Source organism: Miniopterus natalensis, chromosome 2 (assembly GCF_054644295.1).
Source record: "Miniopterus natalensis isolate mMinNat1 chromosome 2, mMinNat1.hap1, whole genome shotgun sequence".
In the NCBI taxonomy this organism is placed as follows: domain Eukaryota; kingdom Metazoa; phylum Chordata; class Mammalia; order Chiroptera; family Miniopteridae; genus Miniopterus; species Miniopterus natalensis.
The window spans coordinates 109,960,437-109,974,870 of record NC_142082.1 but is presented as its reverse complement, the minus strand read 5'-3'; the positions used below and the strand labels follow the sequence as shown (position 1 = coordinate 109,974,870).

The 14,434-nt window shown below is 38.7% G+C and overlaps 1 protein-coding gene and 2 pseudogenes across 2 annotated transcripts in view; 2 read left to right on the top strand and 1 right to left on the bottom strand.

Annotated features, from left to right (window-relative positions):
• Positions 1 to 14,434, bottom strand: part of EEA1 (early endosome antigen 1) — a 131,770-nt gene that overhangs the window by 41,138 nt on the left and 76,198 nt on the right. For both annotated transcript variants that reach the window (XM_087814497.1, XM_087814498.1), the window contains 2 exons: positions 6,762 to 6,911; positions 6,190 to 6,309 (listed from right to left, as the gene is read on the bottom strand). In XM_087814497.1, coding sequence (XP_087670623.1) covers positions 6,190 to 6,309; positions 6,762 to 6,911 — 270 coding nt within the window. The remainder of the gene's footprint in view (positions 1 to 6,189; positions 6,310 to 6,761; positions 6,912 to 14,434) is intronic.
• LOC107538911 (glyceraldehyde-3-phosphate dehydrogenase pseudogene) lies at positions 8,832 to 9,913 on the top strand (annotated as a pseudogene).
• LOC107538910 (DNA topoisomerase 3-alpha pseudogene) lies at positions 10,639 to 12,505 on the top strand (annotated as a pseudogene).

Below are 14,434 nucleotides of genomic sequence, written 5' to 3'. Positions count from 1 at the left end.
ATAATAAATTTAATAATTCAAATGCTTAGTCTTAATTTCTTTAATCATTATATTTTAACGTGGCTAATTTAATTAAATAATTAGTACTATATATTTAATATAAATCTATATTATTGTTCATAAACTAGAATTGAACAACAACAAAAAAACAACTTCGATTAACCACATTCTTACTTTAACACTCTGACCTCACTGCCTATTACTCTTCTTGTTCAATTCACTTGAGACACATGGGACTCCTCATTATTCCTTAATCATGTCAGGCACACTCCCACCTCAGAGCCTTTGCACTAATTTTTCTTACACTTGGAACACTTTTCTCACAGTCCCGGCTCATTCCCTTTTCTTCAAATGTTTGTTCAAGTATCACCTTCTCAATAGTCCTACCCTGACCAATTCATTTAAAATTGCAGCCTTTCCCAATATTCCTTCTCCTAAGTATTTTTTCTTTCCATAACATTTACCTTCTAATACTAAATAACTTATTTATTTTTCATGTTTACCTCCCTCCCTATGCCCCCTCACTAGAATATACGGTCCACAAAGATGAAGATTTTGGTTTTATTCATTGATATATCTAAGACACATATGCTCTAAGATACTTGTTGAATGAACAGAAAAATAAATGACTGCATTCTAACACACAGACACTCAAGAAGATTCACTTCAATACCACAAAAGGACTCTCCTATCAATATATCAAGGGATCCCTCTTCCACGTTACCAAAGTAATGTTACACAGAGCACAATGCAAGAGCCCACATCCAGAACAATGACCACTAATGTTTTAAGCTGTCTGACCCACAGCCTTCACATCTGCCTCAATCATTTTAAGAGCCAGAGAGCTTCTACCCAGAACAAGGCCCTAACAAGTATCTCTGCAAATCTTATCATAGCCCCCACCACCATGAGACAAAGCCAGCAACCACCTGGTATCCTCAACAATTTGTGCCAATATTGAAATACTTGAGATCAGTCACTTTTAAACATGCTTCTCATCCCTCTAAGCTTCAATCACTAAATGATAAAATACAACCTAACCTCTGCTATCATCCTTTCCTGCCACTAATAATCCTTCTCTCCACATTGCACTAATCTTCTAGAACCAAAGACCTAAGCTTTTCCAGTCACTCAGTTTCTCAGGCGTAACTGATATGTGGTACTCCCTTCACAGATTGTGATCCCCCCTCAGCCCTCTCTGATACTAAGGCCTATTCCTCTGGGAAAGCAAAGGAGCGTTGATCCTTTCCTGGTTTTTCACCACCAGTACTTTCTCCCATATGTAAAAGTTTCATGCTGCTTTGGAGAGTAGGTAATTAATTTATTCTACCCTCTATCCTGTGTTGCTATCATCTATAAATCCCTACCTCATTCACTGAAGACTTGAGACCTGATATAGTCTTTCTCTCATTCCCAATTTCTGCCAATTTCCTGGGAAATACAAAATACATAGAGAATTAAAAGCACAGCTTCAACATTCATATCATCTTAATTCCTATACTTTTACTCACTCTACACAATCACTCATATGTAGAAACTTGTAATCACCTGAAATTGTTCCAGATAAAAAATTCCATCTATCTTACTCTGTGACCACAACTTCCTGATGGTCTTCTAATTTCATTACCTCATTTCTTTTTTTAAAAATATATCTTTATTGATTTCAGAGAGAGGAAAGGAGAGGGAGCGAGAGAGCTAGAAACATCAATGATGAGAGAGTCATTGATCGGCTGCAGCCCGCAACCCGGGCATGTGCCCTGACCGGGAATCGAACCCTGATTGCCTGGATCCTAGGTCGATGCTTAACCGCTGAGCCATGCCCGGCCAGGCTTCATTACCTCATTTCTGCTCTTCAATGTTAAAGAGACATTTACCTCTACTTTCTTTTGGCTTATGTAGCATAAGCCTAGCTTCTCTTCCTGAACCTCGCATACGGATATGAACTAACCTTAACTCTTATTTCAACGACATTCTCCACTTCCTTTTACTCCCAAATTTCCAATACAGTCATCCCAAGAAAAGCCCAAGCCTAGATCAATATTACAATCTGCTTCCTTCATCCCTACCTTTTTAAGCACTGTTAGAGCAAAATTACAAAATTCCAAAAAGACTGGTTCCACTACAGATTTCTAGCCTCCAATCTCCATTACATACTCAGAATCATCCTGTCAATCCTTTCACTTAGTGAGGTTCTAACCCTCAAACATTTCCCCCAATAACTACATCTAAGCTTCAATATTCTCTTAAATTTTTAGTCTCTGCCTGCTTGACATTCTGCCATTATTATCTCCAACTTTATCCAAAAACAGGAGGGTGAGGGGGTGGATCTTCAGGAATATCTACCTTACTTATCCATCTCCTTACCCATAAAATTATATATATCAAATTTACCTCCTTTCCTCAAGCTTCAAAAGACATCCTTCAGAGGATAAATTCTAATTTACCACCACCCATTTTATCAGGACATCATAGCTTTTTCTCAATACCTTATTCCTTTAATCACTTCTCCAACATCCTTAATTACTCCCTTCCCATCAGTTCCTTTGTCCTAGACTTTAAACTTGTTCAGATATCTCTCCTTCTCCCAAACACTTCCTGAACAAAGCCCTACTCCAGTTTCTGCCCAGTCTTTATACAGTTCACATTTAAATTTCAAAAGTAATACATATTTACTTTCCTAATTTCCTCGTCTCTCATTTACTCAACAATCAAAAATCAGACTTTCATTTACATCACTTTATTTAAATTATGTTTGACAAAGTCACAAATTTACTTAATTGCTTAATCCAATGGACATTTTTCATTCAACATACTGGGCATCCCCACCATACACCCACCTTTGAAGTCCTTTCTCTTCCATTCGTAGGTCTTCCTAATTACTCTGATCATTCTTTCTTTGGGCTGCTCCTCCTCCACTCATCCATCCCTTAAGCACTGGTGTTTCCCGGTATCTTGTGTTACTAGTTGTTTTTCTCATTATACTCTTCTCTCTGACTGACCACTTCTCTTCTAATAATTCCATTTACCCTTTTTTACTGATGTCTCACACAGCTAATACCCATAATGTAGCCCATAGGTGCTTCAAGACATGTCCAAAACTGCACTCATTACATTCCCCTATAAAATGTGATGGCGATTTTTCTCACATTCACTAACACAATTGATGACACCTCCATTTACCATGCACTTGATGTTATCAATAAGGAAATCATTCCTCTTTTCTCTCATTCTCTACAAATACTAAGGCAACAAGTCCTACTTATTTTACCTCTCAAGTATTATTTATATTTGTCCCTATGACATTTTTTTTAACAATTGCTTGAACTAAGATGGTTATTTTTCATCTAAAATACGTATTTATTAATCTTTCAACTGATCTCTTGTTTAAGATTATTCCCTTCAAAATCCATCTTTTACACAACCACAAGAATATCCTATTTAAAAACCAAATCTGGCTATGGCACTTCTATTTTAAGACCTTCACCACTTTTCCATCTTCAAAAATAAATGTCACACAAGGCCTTTCGTAAACTTACACATGTCCAATGTGTTGGCTTCTTCTCTAACTAATCTCTCAGTTACATTCAAAGTTCCAGCAAAACCTAATAGTTTAGCTCACACCAGCCTCAGTATTCTTGTGCTTGTAACATCTCCTTGGAGGATTCTCCTCACTATCACCATCTTTGCAACCTGGAGAGACATTTATGCATCCTTTGCAGCTCAGACTGCCACTTCTAAGAAGTTTTTAATGAATACTTTTTCCAGACTCTATCTAAGTTAGACCTGGCCTTTATGCTACCATAATAATCTTATATACATACATACACCTAGAATTACACTCATTACATCTCTTTAATTAGTTCTTAGGACTTTTTCTGTTTCCATACTGAGAGACTTTGCCTGGCCTCTTTGCCATTCTTTTCTTTGTCCTCCCCAGGGATGAGAATTTAACTAATTTGAAAATCTGGATAAAAGACTAAGCCTGTTACACTCAGCCCCTTGCTCTCCCCTCAGTCTAAGAGACAATCTGTCTACAAGAAGGTGAAAGGCTGTCATTTCCAGCTTTGCCTGTGACTGGATGAATACATTTAATTGTGGGGTATAGTACACAAAAACCCACTTGGGTGCAGACCTGTGACAAATTCTCTGCCTCAGATTTACCACCCTATTTCTTTCTACTCTATACAGAAAAACTCCAAGAGTTATCCATATTCATTTTATCAAACTTCTCTCTTCCTATTTTCTCTTGAACTCTCTCCATCTGGCTTTTAGTCCTTCTCTATCCAAATTGCTCTTATCAAGTCATCGATGACCTACATGTCCCCAAATCCAACAAGATTCACAGTCTTCATTTTGTGTGACCTCTATTCTTCTTACTATCCAGGTCAAAATCCTTGGAATCACCCTTGACTTCTCTCTCAATGCCCCGCATCAATCTATCAGTAAATCTGTCAGCTTTATCTTTGAAATATATCTAGAATCTGACTACTTCTCACTACCTGTACTTTTCCCCATTGGAAAAATTATATATCACTTGTTTTTTAAAATTTTTATTTAACTTATTGGGGTGACACTGGTTAATGACATAATGTACAACTTATATCATTCCTTTTCTGGATTATTGTAGTAGTCTCGTAACTAATTTCTTTGCTTCTACTCATGTGCCCCTACTGTCTACTCTCAACACAGCAGCCAGAGTAATCCTGTGAAATTATGTCAAATCATGTTACTCCTTTGCTCAGAACCCTCCAATGATTTCTCATCTCACTCAGAGTAAAATCCTTAAAATTACCTAAAAGGCTGGACATGTTCTGACCCTCTATGATTTCTCTGTGTCCATTTTAATACTTCTCATCATTCACACCACTCCAACCACTGGCTTCCTAATGTTCCTTAGATATGCTCCTGTCTCAAGGCTTTTTAATATACTGATGCTCTTCTCTCTGATAGCCACATGGCTCACAACCTCCTTTCCATCAGGACTTTCATCTTCTCAGAGGGGCCTTCCTCAGCATGCTAACATTGCAGTCATTGACTACCAGCTCCCCACCCATTTTTTCATCTCCAGCACTTATCATCATTTAACACACTATATATTTTGCCTATTTACCTTGGCTACTGTTTGTCCCTCACTAAGGTCCATGAGAGCAGACATTTTTATCTGTTTTCTTCACTGTTATATCCACAAAATCAATTCCTTGGCTAAGAGCGGACATTAACACATATTTGTTGACTAAATGAATGAAAGAACAAATAAATGAATACAGTATTTTGATTCCTGTCCATGTGACTCCCAAGCCACTCTCCAAATTCAAAAGGGAAAGAGAAGAACATTAATTACTGCCTCCTTTAAATTCCAACATTGTTTCCGTGTGCATAGCATTAGATTACCATTTCCCAGGAGGCAGCACTGTGTCTTACTCATCTCTTTATTCTCAGTGCATACCACAGAACCTGACATACAGTGCTCAATAATATTCAGTGAATTAATGAAAGATTGAAGGAATAAATGAATGTCAAAGTTGAATTCATTTCAAATATCTGGGCACCCTCTTTCCTTCACCATAACAAAACAAAAATTTAACTTCTCTTAATCTTCTAAGCTATTCTATAGAATCTGTATAAATTTAACCAATTACTTATATTTTCTATACCAATAATTCCAACGTTCATATGATAATTCTGAAGCAGGAAAAGACATGACCAACAAACACTATGTTCTAATGTAGGAAATACAAAATGTTCTTTTTTACTGGGCTAACTAAACCAGGGAATTTTATTTTATTTTTTTAAATTCAAATAAGTTATTTAAACAACATATAATATTGTATGTCAAGAGTAATTGGAAGATAAATAATAAATAACAATAATAAACAATACTAAATAATAATATATTAGGTATAAAAATAACAAACAATATATTTTTTATTTAAATACATTTAATATACATTTAGTTAATAAAGAAATTTAATAACTAAATAAGTTTACTTATGATAAATAATTTTAAAATATTTTAGAGAAAATTTCAACATAGCAATCAAAACAAAAAGATTTTCTGATTATCCAGATAATGAAAATTATCAAAATCTTTCATACTTGAGTATTTTGCATTATCTAGTTTTACCAAAGCAAAATAATAATTATTTGGCTATTTTTGCTTAAAAGGGTAATAACTCAAATAATATTTACCTGAGCTTCTCGAAGTTTTGCTGTAGTGCTTTGCTGAAGAACTTGTTGTTCTTGATGCTGTTGCTTTGTTTTCTCTAATTGATGCTGCAGTTCTGTGGAATTTGTTACCTTTTCCTTCAACTTAGAAAATGTAGACTGTCAGATGACAACTTAAAGGCATAAAGCTATCAGTCATAAATATCAGGCATTACTTCACATCTCACAATTTTCAAGTCTGAAGAAAAAACTAAATTCAGACAATATATAAAATCAACCTTAACAGCAATACCTCATTACTTAATATCACGATTAAGAAATTACTTCCTAGGAATAGACTCTTATCCTGAGAAGAATTCAATTATTTCTCCAGGTTCACATTTATTTTATCATTGTGTCTTATATACTAATGTGATCAAGGAATTACATACAAATTTCTTCTAACAATAATCTAAACCACAGTATCAATATTTGTTTTATTTTTTCTATAACAATCATAATTATCACTTACTGAAAGAATGAATCAACAATATTCAAGATGCCTCAAATCTATCAACAAATTTGCTAACATAAACTCATATGAAATGCTAGCTTACCTGTTCTTCTAAACGAGAAAGTTTGAGTTGTAAATCAGCCACTTGCTGTTCTTTATCCATCAACTTCTCACTTGAAAGCTGTCTCTGTTCCTTCAGCCTTCCATGAGCTTCCCCTAGTTGGCGCTCTGTCTCCAGAAGTTTGCCATGTAACTTTGAAAAACAAAAAAAGGTATATGTGTGTGTGTGCATGTGTGTGTGTGTGTGTATAAACACATGCAGCACCATCATTACCACCACTTAGCTTCCAAACAATGTTTTATTTTTCACCAATATAGTACAATATCATAATTTTCCTGATCCAATTCAAATTTAATCACATAAATCATGATCACATAAAACTGTGATTAAACATCACAGTTTCTTGTTTTCTTACTCTTTTAAAAAATACAGTGACCTAAAGGGTCTTATTTGGACATAAGTATTGGAATAATTTGAAGAACTTAAAATAACAAAGTGAAAGTTAAAAATTAAGATACTCGGCATACTCAGACATATTCAACAGTATTTTTTTAAAAATATGTTTTTATTGATTTCAGAGAGAGGAAGGGAGAGGGAGAGAAAGATAGAAACATAGATAAGAGAGAAACATTGATCTGCTGCCTCCTGCATGCCCCATACTGGGGATCAAGTCCACAACCTTGGCATGTGCCCTGACGGGGATAGAACCAGTGACTTCCTGGTGCACAGGACAATGCACAACCACACCATCTGGGCTCCACAGTATTTTTAAACATTACTGCTGTTTTTCCGCATTTATGAACCACCATAATTGACTTTTTAAAAGCATTCCAAAGTCCTTAAAATGGCACATAATTTCTAAATAAAATAAAGCAAAGAATTTTTTTTAAATATTAGGGGACCCTCATTCACTAACTCTAAAGTTGCCAGCCAGTTAAAAGTAAAAGAGAAATTTAACCTGGAGCTAAGTAAGAACTAGTACTTTCTCAAATTCATTATTTTTTCTAATACCACCAGAAATAACAGATACTTTCTCTTGGGATGCCGGGGCAGGGAGAGACATTCTATTAAAAAAAGATAAAAGTTTGTATTACTTTCAGAAGAATTACTGCACAAGTGTTGGGAGTATAGAACAAAAAAATAGTTGCATGGAGATAAGAATGTAAGACATTTGGAAAGGCTTATACACTAAGAATGCTCTGACAAACCAGCCTCAAAACTCAAAATAAATGCATATGCCTCAGCAAAGTTAAAAAAATTAAACACTCTATACAATGGCTTTCAATCAAAACTATATTAGGTCTTAAAATATTAAGACTCTACAGCCTTTGCATCATATTTATACTCATATGCTCTACAATTGCATATTTCTCTATAAAAATTTACAATTGGTAAGGAAAAAATTAAGTTCTATCAGCAAAGTAGAAACCCACTATTTTCTCATGCTATGAAACAATCTGTGGCTATCAAAATATATGTTACCCTTAATTTTTTTTAAAGTTAATTTCTAAAGTAAAACATGCTTTCCATCTAACTAAAACAGGAATCAGTAACAGTTAAAGACAATGCACTTATGTTATCTTTGTCCTTAGCCAGCACCTTAACATCTGTCTCCTTCTTATTCTTTTTTTTTTTTCTTTTTTTTTTTTAATATATCTTTATTGATTTCAGAGAGAGGAAAGGAGAGGGAGAGAGAGAGACAGAAACATCAATGATGACAGAGTCATTGATCAAGCCCACAACCCGGGCATGTGCCTTTACCGGGAGTCAAACCCCGGTCGCCTGGATCCTAGGTCTATGCTCAACTGCTGAGCCACGCCCGGCCGGGCTTATTCTTCTTCTTAAAATGCAGTGAGTTAGCACTACCGTAAAACATTGATGTAACAGACTAATTTGGGTGATGGGGTGTCCATTAAAGCCTAAAGTCCATAATGTAATAAAGTAAGGTTTCCGAATGCCTATGTTAAAAAACTGACAAATTAGTTTGCCTGTTTATACTTATGTAGACACATTTGTGTATTTAAAATTGAGCATGTATGAAAAGTTTAATTTCACAGAAAAGTTTTCTATATGTATCACTGTAATTTTAAATTTATACTGAATAGGGCTCTCTGCTCCTCCTGTTCATCAGACAGCCGCGTCTTCCCGCGCAGTACCAGCTGCACCCCAGTGACACGATGGTGAAGGTCGGAGTGAACAGATTTGGCCGTATTTGGCGCCTGGTCACCAGGGCTGCTTTTAACTCTGGCAAAGTGGATACTGTTGCCATCAGTGACCCCTTCATTGACCTCAACTACATGGTCTACATGTTCCAGTATGACTCCACTCAGGGCAAGTTCAAAGGCACAGTCAAGGCTGAGAACGGGAAGCTTGTCATCAATGGAAAGTCCATCTCCATCTTCCAGGAGCGAGATCCCGCCAACATCAAATGGGGTGATGCTGGTGCAGAGTATGTTGTGGAGTCCACCGGTGTCTTCACTACCATGGAGAAGGCTGGGGCTCATTTGAAGGGTGGAGCCAAGAGGGTCATCATTTCTGCCCCTTCTGCGGATGCCCCTATGTTTGTGATGGGAGTGAACCATGACAAGTATGACAACTCCTTGAAGATTGTCAGCAATGCCTCCTGCACCACCAATTGCTTGGCCCCTCTGGCTAAGGTCATCCATGACAACTTTGGCATCGTGGAGGGACTCGTGACCACAGTCCATGCCATCACTGCCACCTAGAAGACTGTGGATGGTCCCTCTGGGAAGCTGTGGCGTGATAGCAGAGGGGCTACCCAGAACATTATCCCTGCTTCTACTGGAGCTGCCAAGGCTGTGGGCAAGGTCATCCCTGAGCTGAATGGGAAGTTCACTGGCATGGCCTTCCGTGTCCCCACCCCCAACGTGTCAGTTGTGGATCTGACCTGCCACCTGGAGAAAGCTGCCAAATACAATGACATCAAGAAGGTAGTGAAGCAGGCATCAGAGGGCCCCCTCAAGGGCATCCTGGGCTATACTGAGGACCAGGTTGTCTCCTGCGACTTTAACAGTAACACCCACTCCTCCACCTTTGATGCTGGGGCTGGCATTGCCCTCAATGACCACTTTGTCAAGCTCGTTTCCTGGTGTAACAATGAATTTGGCTACAGCAATAGGGTGGTGGACCTTATGGTCCACATGGCCTCCAAGGAGTAAGAGCCCCCTGGACCACCAGCCCCAGCAAGAGGAAGAGAGACCCTCAGCTGCTGGGGAGTTCTTTCCCCAAATCGATCCCCCAACACACAATCTCCTGACCTCCACAGTTTCCATCCCAGACCCCCTAAAGAAGGGGAGGGGGCTTAGGGAGCCCTACCTTGCCCTGCACCATCAATAAAGTTCACTGTACCCAGCCAAAAAATAAATAAATAAATAAATAAATAAATAAATAAATAAATAAATAAATAAATAAATAAATTTATACTGAATAGGTCTAGCAAATGCAGGCATTCACCAGTCACCTCAAGTAAACAACAAATGCACACAGCTAAGGTGTGGCTTAGCTCATATAAGAACATCAACCCGGCACACATTAAAACTGTTGCAGAAAGTCAACCCATGTGAGAACAGAACCAATTACCAAGCGAGATAGGGTGTGATCACATGCTAATCACTCAACAAACATTGCTTACAAGCGGTGACTCTTGGATTTAGGTATGTAGACTATAGTTGTGGATATGTAATATTTATTTATGTCAGCAAAATTACTACAGAGATAGTGATTTAATTGGATCAAGGGTGAGGCTTTGATATTGGTCATTTTAAAACTTCCCTATGTGATTCTGATGTGCAGACAGAGTTGAGAACCAGTGAATTAAAAATAACTATTGCTCTAAAGTAACTAAAGGGGGTGAGAAAAAAAGATATGTATTTTTAATAACTTTATCATTCATTATTGCATGACTCCTGATAAATTCCTGAACTTTAATAAAGAAATAAATCTCGAATCGAAGCTGGCCAAGAGTGGCAGTAGGCCCAAATCACTTACATAGTGATGGTATACCATTTTAGAGTAAATATGTTAAAGGAAAAGAGGGTAAATTAAAAGTGAAAATAGGCAGCGACCTCGAGCAGCTCTGAAGTCCGGTGGGCTTGTGGGAGGAGACCTGAACGTGGGCCGTCGCACTGGCAGCTCCTGGAGGCTCTAGTTCCCTTACGGTGGGCAAGGGGTGGCCCTCACCTCTGAGTTCCCCAGCATGTGCCGGTACCCAGGATGGTTGTTTCCGTAGCTCGCTACGCACTCCAAAGGCTGTGTCAGCTCAGATGCCGGATCTTTCCCACCTCTTCCATGGAGGTGGCCTTCTGAGGCATGCAGAAAGTCCTTTGTGTGGCCTAGAAAAACGACGCAGCCACAGGGATCACTGACCTACTGTCCAAGGGTTGAATGAAGCTGAGGGAAGGACTTTCTAAATTCAACAAGATCTATGAATTTGATTATTATCTGGCCAGAAGTTACCATGATAATGATTTCTGTTTCTGGATATTTGCTGGCTCATGATATCCAGATGCTGTTTCATAAATGGCAGAGCTGCAATCCCCTTGTCCTCTTGAAGCAGAAATTAAAATGTACTACCCAGAAAACTTTGTGCACATCAAGAAAATTCACCCAGCCAGGGTGGCTCAGCTGTTGAGCATCGACCTAGGATCCAGGAGATCCGTGGCTAGATTCTGGGTCAGGGCACATGTCCAGATTGCGCGTGCAGGAGGCAGCAGATCAATGACGACTCTCTCATCATTAATATTTCTATCTCTCCCTCTCCCCTCCTCTCTCTGAAATCAATTAAGATATCAATAAAGATATATACATATATATATATACACATATATACATATATATACACATATATATATATATATAACATATATATATAAAGAAAACTCTGGAACAAGAGACTGAGCAGTATCAGGCCCTAGTTATCTGGACCAACTGTGATGGAGGTGAAAATACTGGGTTTCAGCCCGGCCGGGCATGGCTCAGCGGTTGAACATCGACCTAGGATCCAGGCGATCGGGGTTCGATTCCCGGTCAGGGCACATGCCTAGGCTGCAGGCTTGATCAATGACTCTTTCATCATTGATGTTTCTATCTCTCTCTCCCTCTCCTTTCCTCTCTCTGAAATCAATAAAAAGATATATTAAAAAAAAAACACAATACTGGGTTTCAGATTATCCACCTATGCAAAGCTGTGACACCCAGTCTGCAGGTGTTGACAGCCCATTTCTGAGATTACTCCTGAGCCATCAGGATGGCCTGTGAAAACCTAACAAAGCCTGTTTAGAGAGTGAGTGATGCTGTGGACTTGAGGCAGGAGCTGGACCTTAGAATAGGAGCTGCCTTCACCAGGTTCCAGACCCTGAGTCTTCAGAAGATTTTTCCCGAGGTATTGGCAGAGCATCTGATCAGTTATGGCAGCTGCCAGTTCCCAACACTGGGGTTTGTGGTGGAGAGGTTTAAAACTATTCAGGATTTTGTGCCAGAATCTTCCACAAAATGAAAGTAACTCATGATCACAGAGATGGCATCGTAGAATTCAGTTGGAAAATGCATCATCTAACAGCATGGCTTGTTATGTCCTCTATCAGCTGTGCATGAAGGACCTCGGGACAACCGTGATGGAGTTCAGTTCTAAGGCAAAGAGCAAGTGGAGGCCTCAAGCCTTGGACACTGTAGAGCTTGAGAAGCTGGCTTCGAGAAAGTCAAGAATAAATGCTGAAGAAACCATGAGAATTGCCATAAAGCTCTACACTAAAGGGTACATCAGCTAACTATCCCAGAACTGAAACATTTTCCCCAGAGACTTAAACCTCAAAGCACTGGTGGAGTAGCAGACCCCAGATCCACACTGGGGGTCCTTTACATTCTAGAGCAGGGCAGTGCCACCCACGCAATGGAAACAAGTCTGACCAAGTTCACCCTCCCATCCACCCCACCAAATGCACCAGCAGCTTGCAGAAAAGAGATGTAAATGTCTAAACTCTCCTATTTCAATCTTCTGCCTGGCTTCCATGAAAGACCCTATGGAAGATGAACAGCGACTGTATGGGTTTATCATTTGCCATTTCCTAGCTTACTGTCTCAGGATGCTCAGGGCCAGAAGACTACCTTGAAGATTAACATCTCTCAGGAATGCTTTGTGGTCCATGGTCTCATGATTTTGGCCCAAACTATCTGGATATGTACCCATATGATCGCTGGAGTGACAAGGTGGTAAATCATAGGTGAAGTCAGAAGTCAGAGTCCATGTCTCACCCCATGGGCCTCAGGAAGAAGGGGAAGACAGTCATGTTCCCAAACCTAAGGCCATTGTATGGACAGGGGCATGTTTTTTGAACTGGAATTGTTTTTTGCCTGAATGCCATGGCAGAATGATTTGACTGACACTTCTGCTCTCTGTAGACCCTCCATCTCCATGAGAGAGGCTCCTGCTTTCAGCCCAGCACTGTGGAGAGGGTAGACAGGGAGACAAGTCCACCTCAACTGCTCACTGGATCCAACCTCATTGCCCTCATGGAAAAGTATGGTGTTGGTTAGTAGCTCATCACCATGGCAACTAATGGCTCTTAAGCACAACTCTAATGTGAATGTTATATTCTGAACCCTACTTTATAGCTGAAGTGAAGCTTAGAGCAGTTAAGAACTTAACCTGAGGTCATAAAGTGTGTGAGTTATTAAAACGAAGGTCCAAATAACTCTAGTCATTGCTTTTAACCATTGCTCTGCAACATCCATATATAGGTACCTCAGAGTCACTGCTGGTTTGGTTCTAGACTACTGCAATAAAGTGAGTCACAGGAATTTTTTGGTTTTCCAGCACATAAAAAAGTTAGGTTTACACTACACTGTAGTCTATTAAGTGTGCAATAGCATTATGTCTAAAAAAACAATGTATATTCAGCGGTACCTCAGTTTTCAAATGTAATCTGTTCCAGAAGTCGGTTCAAGTTCTGAAACGTTCGAAAACTGAGGTACCACTGTACTTTAATTAAAAATACTTGATAGCTAAAAAATACTAACCATCATCTGAGGCTCCAGAGTTAGGTTTTTACTGCTGGAGGGTCTTGCCTTGATGTTGATGTAAATGTCTGTGAAGTGCAATAAAATGAGGTGTGTCTGTAAAGACAGACATTTCCTACCAGTTTCAACTGGTGGGAGCAGGGGCTGCCCACAGACTCAGTATTTTTGCCCACAGTGGGATTTGTTGTTTTTGTTTTTTTTAAAATAAGATACAAACATGTAAAACTTGAGAAATTCTGCATAAAAATTTGTCTCTTCATCTTCTGAAGTATCAAAAAGATGACAGCCTGAGCCTTCGCTCCCACATAGCCAGTTGTTTAGATTTGAGCAGAAGCCATCTCCGCTAGATGTCATTCTCCATTGCTCACAGTAGGCTTCTCTCACCTACTCATTACATGCCAGGCCCTTTGGAGTCTCAGTTTCCCACCTTGCTATTAGCCATGTGTGGCCACATTCTTAGATTTTTGTCAAAACATTTTGCATAGTTGCTTAGGAGTTAAAAAGTAGATTTATTTATTGGGGTGATCATTTCATAAGTTATAGAAATGTTTTATCACTTGGTTGTATACCTGAAACTAATATTATACTGAATGCCAACTGTAACTGAAAAATAAAAAATTATTTTTAAAAACAGAAAGAAAAGTAAAAATAATATACACTGGAATTATCAACAGAATGGC